The sequence below is a fragment of the Pleurodeles waltl genome, chromosome 4_2, assembly GCF_031143425.1.
Source record: "Pleurodeles waltl isolate 20211129_DDA chromosome 4_2, aPleWal1.hap1.20221129, whole genome shotgun sequence".
NCBI classification, from domain to species: Eukaryota; Metazoa; Chordata; class Amphibia; order Caudata; family Salamandridae; genus Pleurodeles; species Pleurodeles waltl.
In genome coordinates, this window is record NC_090443.1 from 17,518,784 (window position 1) to 17,538,012 (window position 19,229).

General features: G+C 41.7%; 1 protein-coding gene across 1 annotated transcript in view; it reads right to left on the reverse strand.

Annotated features, from left to right (window-relative positions):
- Positions 1-1,331: 1,331 nt before the first annotated feature.
- Positions 1,332-19,229, reverse strand: part of C3 (complement C3) — a 236,948-nt gene continuing 219,050 nt past the window's right edge. Inside the window, exons 37-41 of the mRNA XM_069230418.1 lie at positions 16,925-17,014; positions 13,079-13,162; positions 8,583-8,666; positions 3,845-3,980; positions 1,332-1,657 (exon numbers count right to left, since the gene is read on the reverse strand). Of these exons, the coding sequence (XP_069086519.1) occupies positions 1,516-1,657; positions 3,845-3,980; positions 8,583-8,666; positions 13,079-13,162; positions 16,925-17,014 (536 nt within the window). The 3' untranslated portion in view covers positions 1,332-1,515. The remainder of the gene's footprint in view (positions 1,658-3,844; positions 3,981-8,582; positions 8,667-13,078; positions 13,163-16,924; positions 17,015-19,229) is intronic.

Sequence of the window (19,229 nt, forward strand, 5' to 3'; positions counted from 1 at the left end):
AAGTTGCACAACCATCTAGTACATTCTAAGCCATCTAGCCCCAGGGAACTGGGCAAGATAGCTGATGAGTGGGTGAGAACCAGGGTTCTAGCTGGTTCCCCTGACTAGCTTCCTCCTGGAGTTGGTCATCCCAAGTACTTCTAGGGAGGCCGCATTGACAATTACCCACGTCTTCTTTGAAAAAGCTTCTAAGGACAGAATCTTTTTACTTTGCCAAGGCTTGTTCATGCTTGAGTGAAATTGCTTGTATTTTCATAAATTGGTGTCAGATTTCTTCTTCTATTGTTTTGGTGATGTTTAAAGGCTTAACACTTGTTTTTCTGTGTAAGCCTTGCTGCTTATCGATACAGCTCCCAAGGGTTGAGCTGATGGTTTTATAGACAACTTAAAGGGTCAGAGTATTATACTGTAAGGTTGCACAGCCACACCATATAATACACCCCACTTCCTCAAATCATTAAATTTGATGTATTTTAACTATTACAAAGAGTCCTTGAAATATTTCCTTGGCTGTTTCCTAGGTTATAGCACTTATTAAACTTACCATTGTATGTCAGTGATTTCCTACAGGACAACTTGCTACAGTGAAAATAGCTTTGAGGTATTAGTCACTGTATGGACATTTAACATTAACATTAACCTGTACATGTCCTACTTTTAAATACCATGCACCCTGCATTAATTGGCAGTTTCTTAACGGTGACTTATATTTAGAAGAGTGTTTTAGGTCTGGTAAAAGGGGTTGTTTTGACATGTCGACTTTGCAGTTTAAACCAATACCACTGTGCTACACAAACCAGTCCTGCAGTCATGTTTGACCAGTCACTCCACTGGGAGGCACAATGTCTGCTGCAGTCCAATGGTAACATTTATCTAACATGCCCCGGGTACACTCTAGGTACCATATACCAGGGACTTATAAGTAAGGTAAATATGCTAGTCAGGAGTATACCAGTTTTACTGTATTCAAATGAGGAGAACAAGCACTTTACCACTGATTAGCAGGTGTAGAGTGCACAGAGTTCTATAGCCAGCAAAAATAGATGGGGTTCAGCAAATAGTCCAAAAATAATTTGGGGGAACTCTGTGGAAAGGGCAAATTTTCAACAGCATGTTTCTGTATTTTTTGTGTGTGTGTCTATGTGCTCCTGGGTTTGAGTGTCTGCCAGCCCTTGTTCGTGCATGATTGACTGTGCTCAAGGAATGGGAGAAACTAGTATTGTAGATACAGAGAACATACATCCATGCAAAAGACCATGCATGAAAATGAATAAGAACTAAGGGAATGAACAAACAGGTAACATATATTACACACAATGGAAACAAAACACTCTGGTTTGGGAATATATATTTATTTCTGTAAAAATAATTGCCTTTCATAAACTCCCAAAACCCGATGAAGGAACAGACTGAGGCATAACACTGTGGATGACATCACCAATGCACATGATGTAAGAAAACGTTTTAGGGCAAGAGTTCGCCACATGAACCCGCTTCAGTACTGCTCCTGTAAGGTTAATTAGGGCAGCCAAAAACCATCACATTCTCAGTGAACTCTGAAAATTCTTCACAGATTTTCACATGATTTGCATTGGTGCACTCCTCTGCACTTGGCCACCACTCGATCCACGTGTCTTTCCCAATGTAGTAGGCGAATCTGCAAAGGAAGTGCACAGTGTCAAGCAGACTGTGTGAGATTCACTTTTAGCAAACAATCACTCAGGTTTAAATCACAGAAACTGCACCAGTGCTGAACACTTCTTTCCAGACAATTAATTCCCAAAACTGTGGAATACTGCTTTCTTTTATTCAGAATGTCATGATGCCCTCATGTGATCTTATCACATATTTGGATGGTACTGCATTGCATTGTGATGTTCGCTTTATAGTCTTCATAATCTCAAATGACACTGCGGCAGTAGGAGAACCGTGTGCACCAGTGTGATTATGATTACATGGTGTACCAGGGAGAGCGGTAAAAACCTGTGTAACCTCATGTATCTGGATAACAGTCATGGGTATACTCAAGCAGTAGAACAGTGGTAGGAGCATGTGTATTCTGGTAAGGGCACTGGTAATCTCACACTGCATTAGAAACGTATTGCAGCTCCTGTATTTGGGTAGCAGTGGGGGTCCTGTGTAATCTCACACTGTACTAGGAAAGCAGTGTGGCTCCTGTTTAGTCTTGTGATGTATTTGGATAGTACTGAGGTTACTATGCAATCTCACACTGCATTATGAGAGCAGTGTTGCTTCTATATTTGAATTGCAGTGGGTTTGCTGTTTAATCTCAATTCACTAGGAGAGCAGTTTGTGTCCTGTATAATCTTGTGATGTATTTGTATGTCAATGGGGCCCCTGTGTAGTCACACACTGTATTATAAGAGCAATGTAGCCCCTGTATAGTCTAGTGCTGTATTTGTGTAGCAGTGGTGTCCCTGTGTAATCTCACAGTGCATTAGGCAAGCAATTTGGATTATATATTTGGGCAACATAGGGTCCCTGGGTAATCTCATGGTGCTTTGAAAAGCAGTGCATAGTCTTGCTGTGTACATGGGTAGAAATGAGGTCCTGTGTAATCTAACACTGTATTTGGATAGCTGCAGGCTCCCAATTTAATCTCATACTGAATCAGAAGAAGAGTGTGGCTCCTTTCCAGTGTATTTAGGCAGCACTAGGATTCTCATATTGCATTAGGACAACAGTGGGGACCTTTTGTAATCATACTTCGTAATCAGAGTGCAGTGTGGTGGAGACTGAGAGCCCTGTGTAATCTCACACAGGGGAATAGCACTGAATGTTCCCTTAGCATCAGTCTGTATTTGGAAAGCAGGGATACTTCTGTGTTATCACTTACAATAGGATACAAGAAGGTGATTTCTGAGTGGTTTCACATTGTGTTTGCAGGGGGTATCCTGCTTAGTGTTATCATCTACATTTAGTGTAATACGGCTCCAGTATATGCTCACAATTTATTTGGATGCAAGTTGAGGCCTTGTGTGTTCCACAGGAGCATATTTATGACAGGCTCGCGCAGCCGAAGCTTCACTTTTTTTGATGCTCTTGCAGTGCAAGCCTCTTAGCCATACCCATTAGGCCACACAAAGCCACTTTTCTCAGCTTTGCATGGCTTCATAGATATGGAGTAAGACAAAGCAGCCCAAGTCGCTGCCTTACTCTGTGCAAGGGAGGCTTTCAATGGGTGTTGCAGTTGGTTTATCCCATGCAACACACATGGATTTAGACGCTGCCCCAGATTTACTTAATCACATAAACCTGGGGCAGTGCCAAAACCTTACGCCTCCCCAGAGCAGACATTCTGCAGCACACATGGAAAGAGGAAAACCCCTCTCTGGATTGTTTTTGTGCATGAAGGTGTTTCTTCCTACACAAAAACAATCCTGCATGCAGTTTAGACCCCCTTGCACCATAGTGCAAGGGTGTCTGAGTTGAAAATAGGCACCCAATTGTGCGCCAGCGCAGGGGGAAGAACAGGAATGCAACGTATTTCATAAATACTGTGCATTCCTGTCCTTTCACTTTGGCGTAGGGCAGCACAGTAAGAAGACTTACGGTGCAGCCCTACATCAATCCCCCATAAATATGGGCCCAGTGTATTCGAACTGCAGTGTGCCATTAGGGTTCACTAATAATTCCACCTTATTACAGATGTGGACCATGTGTTATCTCATAGTAGGATCGAAGGCCAATTGTTGCTTTCACATTCTTAGGTATCACAGGTAATCTTAAGAATAGTTTACTATGATAGAACCTGATCCATTGATTGCCCTAACACTTCTCGATAATGTTACTAGATTAATGTTTATTTCCAGAATTTACTTACACATCCTTCTGACTCCACAAATCACTGTTGAGACCCCAGATGAGATAGCTCTTTCCATCTTCAAGCTTTAGGGAATTCCTGCATTTCTTGTGGCTGATAAACCTGCGAACCTTCCCTTCGGGCGCCTCGTCCGACCCTTAAAAAAAGCACATTGAAGTTGTAATATTGTGATACTCTGTCAAATAATCTATCTATCTATCTATCTATCTATCTATCTATCTATCTATCTATCTATCTATCTATCTATCTATCTATCTATCTATCTATCTATCTATCTATCTCACCCATTGTGCTGCTTTTTACTTATTACACTTTAGGCTTTTTTTAAAACAGAATAAAACTAGAAAAAGTAATCAGCTATCTCTGATGCAGTTATGACAGTTGTCGACATCTGGACAAGGCCCTTCTCTCATGTTCTATGCGTTTCTAATCTCCTTCATAGCTTTCATGTCGGTAATATTAGTATACAAGGATTGGCTCTCTGGGGTGACCAGAAGTTCATTTAGGATCAAAAGTAGTTCCTCTATTAGATTGATTAAATCCATTCTGTCTCTTATGAAGTGATACATACAGATAAAAGATTTCAGGACACAAATCTAAGTACTTGCTGATAGATTGTAATGATAACCAACATTTCACCATTATGGGGTAACCAGGTGGATTATGGCAATTTCTTAAGACAAATCACCGATTTTAAGCTACACTAACAGCGACTGGTGGGCTCACTTGCTGAAGGAGGTATCCTGTCTGCCTGGTGCCTCTGGGACTGCTAGGGGATGGTTGGACAGCTGCGATCGCCCGGTGCACACTGGACTGTGAGGGCAATGGAGCTTATTTGGTGCAGCGGCATTACACACAGCAGCTTTCTGTAATGAAAATGGAGCAGTTGGAGAATCTCTGGGTAGACTTGCATGCATGGAGAGAACGAGCTTTGTGGCAGAGGGCAACAGAGATGCCTACCCACTTGAGGTCTGACTACTGGCCCAGGAGAAGTGTTGGCATGAGCCGGTGTGCCTGGGGCTGCTGGAGCTGGCACTGCAGGCCTTTGGCTCAGACACTAAGGATGGTGCTGTGGCAGCTGTGCCTGATGGTTGATGGAGTTAGGGTTGCCTAGCGCTGGCGCCCAGCTTCAGTTTAGAAGACATCCATGATGAGATGCTGAAAACCTGGCTTCACTGCTTTTGCACGGCCTGATGAGCACAATTGTTGGGGGGCCTGATACCTGTGGGCAGATGTGCCTGGCTTGGCCTGGACTGCTGCGACAGTCAGGTTCTCCTACTTTGCTTGGATGGTGCCAGTGCATCTTTCTTGGTGCTCACAACTGGGGGAAATGGCAAGCACCCTGTTGGGCGTGCTTGGAGTCCATCTTGCCCCCTTAGGGTCGGTTTGCTCTGTTCTACCACCCCAGCCATTAGCGCAACAGCAGACCCACCAGGCGAACACAGCACCTGAGCAGCCGCTGGAACAGTAAAATGAACCTACTTTGTCTAATCTCCTCCTCGTCATTCAAATTTAGATAGACTTGCTAGAAATCAAAATGGAGGAAGTCATGATCAAGGTCAGCCTCCTCGTGCAGATCTCAGGAAAACACCAGGTCATGTCATCACAATGGAGAGGGACAGAATTATGTACCGATGTCATGACCCTAAAGAAAACTTTGACCTTGCCTCAGACCCTGGCTCTGACCGCTGACGTGTGTGTAGGAAGAACCTGCGGCTCCTGGTGTTCCCTAAGCAGGCACAGGGAGCGTAGCATTAACAGTTCTTCTGGAGTGGATTATACAGGAGCCTCTGCCCTCCTCTCTGCCCCCGATGTTTGCGATTGAAAGAAAGCAAAGGGTACTGGGTCCAAGAGTGCCGCCTAGCATTCTGCCGCAGACGATTATAGCAAAGTTCTGAAATTATTGTGACAGAGAAGACATTCTTCCAGCAGTATGTCAACAAGGCGCCTCCTGCTTTGAAAACCATGTCACTGCGATTTTCCCAGACCATATCAGGAAAGTACAGAAGTAATGAAAAAACATCTATAGCTGTGAACAAAAACTAAATGATTACGTACCAGAGGGGAAGTTTTGTATCCTGAAGAATTTTCTGGATTCACATTCTATGCATTACCCCGCCATCTAGTTGCTGGGTCCGGAAATTCTCCTTAAAGTCTCTTTTTACTTTTTCTATTTCTTTTCTTCTGGACACTGTTGACCACATTGGTTTAAACCCCTCCTTGAGCGGTCTGTCATTGTTCTCTAAGGTTGAGTGTGTAAATACACCTCTACTGGTCGAGGTGGGTAGGTTGCATGTGAATCCAGAAAAATTCTTTAAGCTGCAAAACTACTCCTATCAGTAAGTAACCATTTTGTTTTGTAGCATGAATCTTTTCTGGATTCACATGCTTAACCCTTGTTCCTCTCTGTCATTCTTTCTGGTCAGTGGCACAGCTACCCAGGACTGAGCCGAGAATTTGTCAGATGAAACCCAAGGGTCCTATAGGGGTAGGTAAGGGTATTACATAGTGAGGTTACACAACCACACCATGTAATACACCCAATTTACTCACATTGATGGCTAGTGGTGGGATCCAGAACTTGTGTTTAGCAGTGCCATACAGTTGTTGAAGTTAAGACCTCTGACAGTTTGCAGAGGTAGACACCTATAAAATAAGTCCTTGTGTTTTCCAAGTAGTTGTGAAGTCCCACAGTCTGTAGAGACATTGCTTCCAAATAGTTGGTGGCTTTTCAAAGGAATTTTAACAATTGTGACAAAGTTTCCAAAAAGTTTCAAAAAGTTTGAAAGGGTTCAAAAGGTTTTGCAACATTCCTAGAACTCACTATGAGCAAGGGGAAGATGGAGCTTAAATACCCAATCTTTCCACCCTCAAAAGGAAGGATCTAGTGGTGTTGTGTAAGGATCACTGTGGGGAAATAAGGCAAAGAAGCATAAATGTGGAAAAAAGGTAACACAAGAGGATCTGGTGAAGACCATCAAGGCTTGGAAGGAAGCCCAAAGATCTCCTCCAGCACTGGAAAAGGAGATACCTCAAGGTAGTGGGGAAGAAGAAAGAGAGAATGTCCTCCACCCCAACACCTGGCCAAGAGTGCACTATACAGCCAGCAGTCTGGGAAGCTCAGACAGCAGCAGGAAATCCCTTCAAGAGGAAGTAGCAGCCATAGAGCTGGGGGAGAGAGCCCTGAACCTGTAAGAAAGGAAGCTAGCCTCTGAGGAAAGAAGAGTCAAGCTGGGCATGAGACACAAAGAGAATGGTGGCAGCAATAGAGATACTGAAGTACATGTCAGAGGAGCGCAAGTATGATTGCCCAAAGGGATAGTCTCGAGTTATGTTCCAGGGGATGATATAGGTAACTAGTTGGTCTCATATGTGAGAGCTCTCAAAATGAGAAATGTGTGTACACAACACTGGGGAACACTACTTTGGGACTTAGTACCAGTTGCTGCTCAGTGACACAGCTACCCGGAAATGAGCTGAGCGTTTGGCAGACGAAACCCAGGGGTCCTGAAGGGGTTTGTAAGTGTATTACATGGTGAGATTGTATGACCACACCATGGAATACACTCACTTTCCTCACATCCATCATAAATATCTTCATTAAATTCTAAAGCAACTTGCCCACTTCCCTGGAAAGCCATAGTACTCTGATGCTAATAATTAGGACCCTTTCTTTGGATAGCTGTGGGATGAACCGGCTTTACTTGATAGCGCAATGCAATCTAGAGCACTGGAGCAGGCAATGTAAAATCCAAGTCTAGTTAGGTTGCTGAATGTCTGATGACATTTCTTGCATTATTTTCTGTTGAAAGGAAGAAGTAACAAGCATTTGCAATTCAATGGGTCTCGCATTTGCTCAAGTTAGAGCTGTTATGGTTGTAAACTCCTAACAGGACTTTTCTTGCCACATAAATTGAAAATGAAAAGTAAAGCAGTTTCACATAAGCAAGCCGATTCAAAGTGCCACAGCTGCCATGAGCATCAGTTTGAAGGAGAAAAAGGAAAAAAGTTTGCTCGCAGTCAAACGTATTGGCAAAAGTGCAATTAGCCATGTAACAAGGTCGATGTCCAAGGTGGTAACCAAACTGCCCTAAGGAGGGACAAACTTAAAGCATTTACCAATGATAACAAAGGATTTTTGAAGCGTAAGCCCATGAATGAGTGATAGTGATGGGCATGAGGTGGGTGCGCGTAAAAGCCCAAGTAGGTAACAACACGTCAGAAAAGCAGTGCTTGCGCTCTGCTTTGCTCCACCTAAAAAGGTACTTTGCAGACAGTCTCTTCCTTCAGTTCTGTTTCAATGTAGGATTGCAGCTCAGTAACGTATGTTTTTTGTCAGAGTCCCTGAACCTCCCCATCACCTGTCTGAGCGAGCATCAGGTAAATGTAGACATTATAATGACATTGGACTATGATGAAGGGCTTTAGCTTCGACTTCCAAACATCCTTCACAGGCACTAACACAGAATAAACAACAGGTGGTTTGCTTCCTGGTGAACGGTGTTTGGTACTTCTTGAATGTTTGCTGTTTCACGTTGTGCAACAACGTAACAGAACTCGTTGGTGGTAATAACGCTAAACAATAGAAATAAAACAGCGAGAAGAAACATCACCACAGTGAGTACTCATTAGTTTTAAGGATACAATCATTAAATGGGTTGATTTTCAAAGTATAAAGCACATAGAAAGATGTTAAGTGCTTTATAGTTCCCTTCTGAGGGAAATGTGATATAATTACCTGCTTTTATGACTGTTGTAACGGATATCATATAGTTGTCATAGTCGTCTGACCTCTCTGTTTTCAGGAGTTTAGCCTTGTACACTGTAAAAAAAGAACATTCATTACAGATCTAGCTCTTGACAATAAGTCCTGGACCAACCCAGTGGTCAAGCTGGGCAAATTATTCAAGAATACGTGGTATGTGCTTCTGGCTATAGGACAATTTTTTAACTCTACACTAATTGCTACAGATCTGCATAGCTTAAATTGTGTAATGGACCTTTTATTCTTCCGTTGCTGTGTATTTGTATAGAAAATTCAGAGACCATGCCCGGTTTGCTAAAAAATGTAATTAAAATTACCTAAACTTTCTTTAGCAATGACGTTCGACAGCATACCTACCTTGCTAGCCTCTATTTGCAATGTTACTAAGTTAGCTGATTATATTTTAAATTGGATTGATCTCGCACCATCAGTGATTCCTAATGCCACTCTCCTCTTACAGGTTTGAGAAGCTCCTGCTAACAAGTCTAAAGTCGATCATTTTTACAATCGAGTCTACCTCTGACGGCCTACAGGCAATGAATCTGCAAATATACATAAACACTACATACCTTTATATATATATATATATATATATATATATATATATATATATATATATATATATATATATATATATATATATATATATATTCCTTAATATCTTTAATATGTGCATAATATGTTCAGTGGCCAAGTTTTTGAAATCCTGACAAAATGCAAATGTTTCACTAATTTTGAAGCAATTAAATAAAAGGAATATGATTCCTAGAGGCTGTAGAGCATATAGGCCAATTCCTCTGCTTAATGATCATTGCCCATACACTTGTAAAGTTTACAACAATTTTTGTGTATTTAGACTAGACAAACTTTATGCCTGGTGAGCATATTGCTAATGAATGCAGGTACATGTTGATGGCCTCGTCACTACTTGTAAAACTGATGGCTGATGCTGAAGAGACAGTCAACTTTGGCTTTGGATTTGCTTCTTTGCCAACACTAATTGAACAACGATATAATGAATGTGATGGGAATAGTCTAGATTTCAATCTATCTTTTTCAGTATACTGAGGTACGAGGCAAGGGTGTACTCTCTCTTCTTTGATATTAAGGGGCATATTTACAAGAAAGTGGCACATTAACTATGATGCACCACTTTTCTTCCGCCACTTGTGCTCACATAACGTCACCATGGTGGCACCGTATTTACAATACCGTGCACCATGGCGCATGTTAGCACAATACGTCAAAATTGTTGATGTTATTGTGGCACATTGGTCGACTAGCACCAAAAATGATAGCGCTAATCCAGCAATGCGTGCCGAGGCCCATTGGAAATAATGGGAGCGTCACTTTTACGCCTGCCTTGGACAGGCGTTAAAAATGACACAATAAAATCTCGTAAATTTCACTGTGCATTTTTCTGGGCCTCCTAATGGGGGAACATCGCCTTGCATACATTATGCCTGACACAGGCATAATGTGGCGCAAGGGGTTACAAAGTGGTGTAATGCTTGCTTTGCACTGCTTTTTAAATCTGGCGCAGTGAAAAGGCTTCCTTGATGCCGCCTTAAAAAAATGAAGCTAGGGAGGTGCAACGAGGCGCTAGGCGCTTGTAAATATGCCGTTAAGCTCCTGGAGCCCCTGGTTCAGTCCCTAAAAACTTTGATTTCATCTTTTTGTTTTCAAAATTTGTATATTAAGGGGAATACACACCAAGATATTCTGATTTTGTATGAATCTCACTTAAAGCTAACTGCACTAATATCTGGTCACAAAATACTGGTTGCAATTTGCGTACAGTAAAGATTTTTTTAAGAACTGGGTCGTGTACTAAAAAGTCTCTTCTTATAAATCCAAGTGGTTTAGAATCTGACCTTCCTCGGGCATTTTAATGGGGTAGGTCACAAATTCCAACTCACTACGATTTGTTGCCATCAGAGGAATGGTAGTCTGCAGGGGTCAAAAGGCCATCATTTATATGAATGCTGTTAAATAAAGCAATCATTTTTTCTAAAGCAGCTTGTTTTCCTTAAAGGAGAAACAGCTATGTTTAATAAAAACCAGACATAAAGTTTTGAAATATTTTTAAAGAGAAACTACGGACCACTTCTACCTATTCCTACAAAATGTTTTTAACTATTCACTGAGGGGAAGGAGTCCCTTAGGGACCAACTACCATTGTGAATGGGTTACAACTACCTTTCAGTAGTTGGTAAAATATTAATGTTTTCGCAACCTGATTTCAGCTGTAAAACATTAATACATATTATAAAGAATCAGCATTTGGAAAGGATGCTCTAAATACAACTCTTCCAAGTACCTATTGGGTGATAAAATAAATTCAGTATATTTGACAAAATATTTACTGGCCTGGCCGCAAACCCTGCGATTTACAGAATCGTAGGATATGTGACCAGTAAATGTGATTATACATGTGATCATACATATAACCCTTAGTTACCTAGTTAACCTGACCCCAAACTAATGAATGTTTTCAAGGAACAATGGTCCCTAATATGTAGTAGTTAAACAACAGCTCATAAATATAAAATGTATTCTAAATACAATGTTCAATTAATAAGGAAAATTAAAGAAAAAAAATCAAGTTCGTAAGTGTCAGTGGGGTGAATAAAATGTGTTTGGTGGTCAGGCAAAAGTGATCCAAATACACAGTAAGCTTATCACAATTTACACAATTTGTAAGCAGCATGTATAGTATTTCTAATTATTGAATCAAAGTCTGCTCGAGATAGTATTGAGTAAAATCCACCTGAAGTGTATACAGGGATCTCTGTTAAGGGGATGCAGGTGCATCAATATGTGAATGAGAAGTAATCGGGCTGGACAACTACTGGAATATAGAGCAAGGTACCAGAATCTCAGAGAGCAATGTTCGCTTAAACAGTAGTGTGGTCTGCCTAAAATGTAACACCATGTAGCACAGAATCTGCAAATGGGTGGGGCCAACATATGAAATCCTGAGCCGATGGCTGATCAATCACCCAGCCTGTGCGGTTGTGAAGTGAAAGGTAATCAGGCAACGAGGACTGTTTTCTTGCAGATTGTGTAAATTTTGATATGGTAACTGTGCTTTTATGTCACTTTCACCTGAGCACCGAGCATGTTTTTGCACCCCACTCTAACCTATGCACCTGATTTTTTTTCTTTAATTTTTGGACTACATTTTATGGTTATGAACTGTTGTTTAACTGTTACATATTAGGGACCTTTGTTCCTTGAAAACATTATTAATTTACCCAGGTGCCCATGGACCCCAGGATTACCCTTGTGTTAAGAAACATACATAAACTAAGTAATGACATGTAGATTTTGGGGTACTCTGTGCCAGAACATCATTGATTGAGGGCAGTAAAAATCGTGCTTCTTAACAAGAGGATTGAATAAGTGTAAAGAGATAGCTATGTATTTAGATAATCAGTAGGGGTGGTCTAAATGAACAGTATTTTCCTGCCTAAGGCCAACAGTGGCAGAATAGATTGTACTTTTTATGACAAGTGATAAATGGGGGGCAGGTTCTTTGTTACTTTACTGCCACAAGCTAAAAAAGAGGGGAGTTGTGATAATATTGCTTGATAATAAGATTGATAGAGGGCAGAACAGGTTGTTGTTTCATGACCAATAGGGTGGCAGACAGAAGGGTACTTTTGGAACACGGGAATTCTATGAGTACTTTTCTGTCACGCTGTCTGCTGAAGGGAGACTGTTTGCCAGGCGGGTGTCTGTTTGGATTACAGGCAGAAAACATTGCAGCCAGTTCATTAGAACTTCCAATTCAATGATATTTGCTTTTTTGCAATTCTGTCTGTACGTATCCATACTTATGTAATTTCATTAGTATTTATGCACACTTGTTTTTTTGTATTTATCCATAAATATATTTGTGGTCGATCTAAGAAGAACGTTTCATCTAGTATACTTCTATTTTTCACTCACCTCTTAATGCTCTAGTGTTTTACTGCGCTAAGTAGTCATATAAAATAAAATAATATACTTGCCTGAACACATTAACTTTTTAGTAATAAAATATGTACACATCTGCAGCATTTGCTGCTATTTAATCTTTAGTTAAGTTATTTAATCTTATTAGGAATTCTTGTTCGTTTGTTCAACTGTGTATCCTGTCATTATGCACCGCTATTCGGCTTCTGTTAAGATTGACAGAATGGAAACGCACTCAAATTTCAGTAAGTTTTAGTTTTTAAAGTACATACTTGAGAATAGATTGCTTTGCATATTTATTTATTTGTAAAAATTAATTTTACTGAGAAGTGTGGTTCTTAATACGTATGCTGCCTCAGCTAATACTTTCTTGTGTTTTGAGGTTTTTACCTTCTACATGTTATACATTTCTTTCACTGACCTCCTGTCACCACAGTTTAGCTGTCAAGGTTTCGTCTTTGTATATTTGTAGACTTAATTATATTCAAATAGATATTTTGAGGACTTACCATAGTCAACTCCAGGTGCACATGCCTCTTCAATGCGCTTGTCTACTGTGATCTCACCAACCAACTTCTGCATATAACAGTTTTCTGTAAAATACAATAATCACCAAAAGATAGTACATCAGAGTAATGAAAACAGTTAGGGCCACAAGTACGAATGTTTGGAAATTAGGTTTCCTAATTGCGATTCCATGCAAATCGCTTTTAGGAAATCGCAATTCTAAATTTACGAAACTCGATTGAGTGTCTTTTGCGATTCCCTGTGGGCTACAAATAGATCTACCTCATTAATGAGGTAGGTCGCAATTTACGAGCCACTGAGAATCGGAAAAATCACAGGGATTGTGGCCTGCTGGAGTCAGCAGACCACCATGTCTGTGGCTGCTTTTCAATAAAGCAACCTTAAACTCAGCCGGTTTAAACGGTCTGCGTTTAAAAAGCAAAGAATGAAACGTTTCAGTTTAATTTTTTAACAGTAGGCAGGACCACTCCTGCTCCTAAAAAACATTTTCACTACCATTCACAAAGGGGGAGAGGTCCCTTGAAATTGGCGTTCACTATGATTGGTTTGTGACCGCGTTCACTGTCACAAAGCAACCATAAATACCTTTGCGACTCGCAATTAGGAAGGGAACTCTCTTGGCATGCCGCTTCCTAATTGCGACTTGCAAACCTATTTTGTGATACTGTAAATACATTATTGAATCACAAAATAGCATTTGTACATACCAAAAGGCCATGTGCACACAGAAAAAAAGCTTTGTACATTTGGCCTTAGTGATTTCTGCACCTCATCATGCCCTTGATTGGTCAGTTAACTCCATGATGGCAGGGCACCACTTTTTAAATAAAAGGCTTAATTTTCGCAAATCATGATTAACCACTGCTACAGTCCATGGGTACTTGCAAACATTTTCCCAGGGGTCACAAATTATGGTCTGTGGTGTGGCCAAGGGCCGCACTGATGCCAGCAGGGTGGGAATGGGGCTTTTCTGCTGGGGGTGGATGGGGTAGTAAGTAAGATGAGTGCTGGGGAAGCAAAAAAATATACATGGTGCAGTTAGTGAGTCATGCATGGAGCTATGTGAGGGTTTCCTTCCATACTGCTCTCTAAATTAACCCCTAGCCTCTAGAAGAATTACAGATTTGACAATGCTGGATTATGCTACATCTGAATCATTATCCTTCTACCGGACCTTAGGACAAGCCTTTTCTATTTGATATCTCTACCTCTGGAGAGTCAAGTGTGAAAAAAGAAGTAACTTCATTATGATTGGAATGAAATAAAATTGCACAATGTGAAAGCAGAAAAACTAAAATCAATCCCAACCTCCAAACCTGACCAAATTGTGTGTTCCATGGCAATCTTTTTATTTCACTTTGCCTCCCTTTTCTTCATTATCACATGTAAGAGCACCTTGAAATACATGCATTCAGGATATGCACTGTACAAAAACTTCTCCTATGTTTGATTTTATAAATTATAAAGTTGTCCATATATAATAACAACCCAGCCCAACCAGAAGGAAATGGCAACTGTCTTGCCTCTTAGTTCACTATTGGCTATGTCAGTGGTTCCCAAACTTTTTTGACCCGCGCCTCCCTTGACCTATTGGCTATTGGCCGCGGCTCCCCGTTATGCTATTTTGTTTTTTGGGTGGGTGGGGGGATGTGGGCCGGGCCTCAGGAGTACTTACATTTTTCACGCTGAAAATAATTGGGATAAAGCCAATGAAGGTATTATAATCATAGATGTAACAACATAAAAATATAACAGTTGTTTAATTAAATATATAATTGGTTAAGTCAGAAACAATATAAACTATGCTTAGAAATCTGTACTGAGGGGAATGTCTCCAGTACTAATCCTATGCTAGACAGCATATGCTCTCCTCTGCACTCTGGTGTTTGACTGTGAGTCGCACAAAGCAGCCTATTTGTGTGCTAGATCTGGGAGTGACACCAGCAGCATGCAAAGTTTTGCATATATGGTGCTCCACTCTGTTTTCTCTTTAATGCAACAATGCACAGCAAAATTTGAAGTTTCATCACATTGTGCGAAATCTTAGTAAACTTGAGCCTGCAGGTTTTTGTGAATAGAACTAGTGTGTACTATAATTACTACCACTAGATGGTGTTTGAGGATTAAACTTCAAGGCCCTTCCTTGCTGTATTTCAATTTCTCACTCGAAGTTCCACAATCACGAGCTGTGCACTCTAAACAAGGAAAACGGCTTCTGACTTTTTTTTATGGAGGGGATTATCTAAATTCTAATATGCAGCTGCAGAATTAGGTCACTGCTATCGGTAATGATGCAGCTCATGGCGCCCCTGTCTTGTTTTGATGGCGCACCTGGGCGCCGTGGCGCTCAGTTTGGGAACCACTGGGCTATGTTGTCAGGGTGGGTAGAAGCATTAATGTTTCTGTGTCCAATTTTTTAAAACTATCACTTTTAAAAACTACTTCTCAATGCACTTATGTCATCTGATGTACTAAACTGAAATATGTCTGCATGTTAATTACATACACTTTCGTTATCTTTGGAGAGCATTTGCCATATTTTTAAACTTTGTTGCAAGATGTCTTAAAAATGAATGTTTCTAAAAATGTTATGTGGTGCAGGATTCCTTATTTCAGGGGTTTTCAAACTGGGGGGCAGGACCCCCAATGTGGTCCCAAGTGATCCATTGGGGGGCGCCAGGCTCTTGTCGAAAGAGGTATTATGCTGATAACAGTGCTTTTTTAGAGCTGCAATATCCTGGCTGGTAGAAGTAGTCAAAAGGGAAGGGGTTCCAAATATTCTTCAAAACCTAACCCCCATTTCTTAAACTCATACTGTGAATACTTTTACACGTTAGTAAGGCCTTCTTTACCAAAATAGTACCCTTATCAATTATGTATTTGATGGCATTTCTAGACCGATAACAACTTAACTGCAATGTTGAAATAAGTCTAGAAATATTTAAACATTGCCAACTTAATAGAATACTTGTAAAACATTTTTAGGGGGCGGTCCTGATTGTTTTTTTTCTGAAGGGGCAGCATTAAAAAGTTTGAAGACCACTTTCTTTTTTGCTTCTTTTCTTTTACTTCGTTTAACTTGTAAATAAATGCTAGCCCGTTTATTTATCATATTTCTGAATGTTAGTGCTGTCTCAAGTAAAACGCCGCCCAGTGCAGCCATTCAGCAGGGGGCAACATGTGAAGGCCAGGAGGACCACAAGCAGTCCCCTGGCTGCACTGTACGTATCACTGCTATAGTCCAATTCAAGCAACAAAAACAGAAAAATCCAGAATGCAAATTTGTTAGATAAAAGTCCACAAATGGAAACGAGGTGTCTGAGCGACAAGCAGCCATCTGGCACTTGACATATTGTACTTTCTCTCCCTTGTTGTCCTGAGCACCTTTGTGATATAATTTAGAAAGATCAGCCATCAGCACATCTATATAGGCCCTTAGGTCACAAAATGGATATGTTTTCTGATATTATCCCCTATGAGCTCTGGATAAAAAAAAACAGCATGTGGGTAACCATGCACCCAGACAACAAAGGGTTATGAATACCTGGGTTACAGTCCTCCCCAGCGAAGTATAGCAGCCTATGAAAAGCATAAAGCCCAATAAACTTTGACATGATATAGGCCAATGTCTGGACTACATGAATAAGTTAAAAGTTTAAAGATATGTGTAAAACGAAAACTCTGTAAATATAATTATGTTATAACAAACGATATTTGCTAAGTAAAAATGTTAAAAGCAAATTATAAAAGATATAGAAAACAATAAAGGGTTAAGAAACAATAACATGATGCCAGATTATGATTACCATTGGATCAGAAAACATTACCTTCAGCGCATCGGCAAACGTCTCCTTGGCAGATTTTGCTGAGAAGCCCACTTTCCTTATCTGGATGATAGAATTGTGTACAGCGGCTCTCTAAATATAAACACAAATTGATGTGTATTAAATGTAATTATTTGATCAATGTAAATTCATTGTAGATTGGAAGCTAACTCTTGGAAGGAATAAAGCTTAACCGGCATACCACAAAAGGCATGATGGGCAGGTTAAGATATAAGAGTACATTAAAACTAAGTATACTTCTGAATGTAAATAACCTGTTGAAAAGAACTGAAGGGCCAAGTAGACATAATGGTCTTATTTCACAGTATAATCTATATACTTTTTTTAATTTTAAGATTGAGTATATTGAAATGTTCATGTCTAGTTTTGCTAAATACTTGGGGCCTGATTACGAGTTTGGCGGTCGGAAAACCCAACTACTAGACCAGTGGTGAAGAGACCACCGCAGATCTGGCGGTCTCCCCCCTGCCCTATTATGAGTTTTTCACTGGGCCTACAGGTGGAAACCAAGGTTTCAGTCAGCCAGCCCTGTGGAAACAGTGCAGCGTCATTGAACACGGGTGGGGGGTGACCTTGACCCTTGGAATGTGGACTGTCTGCAAGGCAGACAGTGCGCATTCCGACAGTGCTGGGGAGGGGGACACCTGCATTGCCAATGACTATGTTGTGGGCAGTAAAGGGCCCCCCTGCGGCCCCCTGCACTCGTTCTCTGGCAGTCTTTTCATGGTGGTTGAACCCCCATGAAAAGGCTGGCGGAGAATATGGTTGTAATCAGCATGGCGGCGCTGACTTCATTGCTGCCCCGGCTGATCACATTCAAGATCGCCATCAGCCCGTCGGGATCAGAGATCCTGGCAGAGATGGTGGTCCCCTGACGGTCTGCCCGTCAGGGTCATAATATGGCTGCGGTGATCCGACCGCAACCACGAGTCTGGCAGTCTTGAGCCACCAGACTCGTAATCAGGCCCTTAGGGCCTGATTCTGACCCCGGCGCTTCCTTACCGCCGGGGCCAGGGTCGGCGGGAGCACCGCCAACAGGCTGGCGGTGCCCCGCAGGGGATTCTGACCGCGGCGGTTTTGCCGTGGTCAGAAGTGGAAAACCGGCGGTCTCCCGCGGGTTTTCCGCTGCCCTGGGAATCCCCCATGGCGGCGCAGCTTGCTGCGCCGCCATGGGGGATTCTGACAGCCCATACCGCCATCCTGTTCCTGGCGGTTCTCCCGCCAGGAACAGGATGGCGGTATGGGTTGTCGTGGGGCCCCTGGGGGCCCCTGCAGTGCCCATGCCAATGGCATGGGCACTGCAGGGGCCCCCGTAAGAGGGCCCCACTTTGTATTTCAGTGTCTGCATTGCAGACACTGAAATACGCGACGGGTGCCACTGCACCCGTCGCACCTTCCCACTCCGCCGGCTCAATTCTGCGCCGGCGTCCTCGTGGGAAGGGTCTTTTGCACTGGGCTGGTGGGCGGCCTTTTGGCGGTCGCCCGCCAGCCCAGTGCAAAAGCCAAAATACCCTCAGCGGTCTTTCGACCGCGGAGCGGTATTTTGGAGGGGGGAAGTCTGGCGGGCGGCCTCCGCCGCCCGCCAGACTCAGAATGACCCCCTTAATGTTTATAAAAAGGAAAATATTATATATTTTATAAAGTTAGAACAAACATTTTCATGCAACTACAGTTACCATCAACATAAAGGGGGTTATTACAACTTTGGAGGAGGTGTTAATCCGTCCCAAAAGTGACGGTAAAGTGACGGATATACCACCAGCCGTATTACGAGTCCATTATATCCTATGGAACTCGTAATAAGGCTGGTGGTATATACGTCACTTTACCGTCACTTTTGGGACGGATTAACACCTCCTCCAAAGTTGTAATAACCCCCAAAGTATTCATTCTTTTTTCCTGCCTCCCAGGGCTTTGAGCTGCACATGTCCTGCAAGAAATTATTAAATTCCCAGAGCCCACACTTCCTATGGTGCATACTAAGGCATTTGTGGCATAAGAACCCAAAGATGCTCATGCAGAAAAATAACTGAAAAGTTTGGGAGACATTATGCAGATACTTTCACACCTTGGAGGCATATACGAATTCACTTTAGTCAAAAGTAGAAGTAAATGTTCTCCTAGTATAGGAAAAGAAAGGCAACATAATCATGTTTATGATGTTTTAGCAAACAATAGTTTTGTCTGTGGGATTTGACGTGGATATGATAAAAGCTAACATTCTCCTGCATTCTTCAGGAGAAAAGTCAGACTTTTCCAATCCGAGATTTGTAAATCTGCCCCTGGG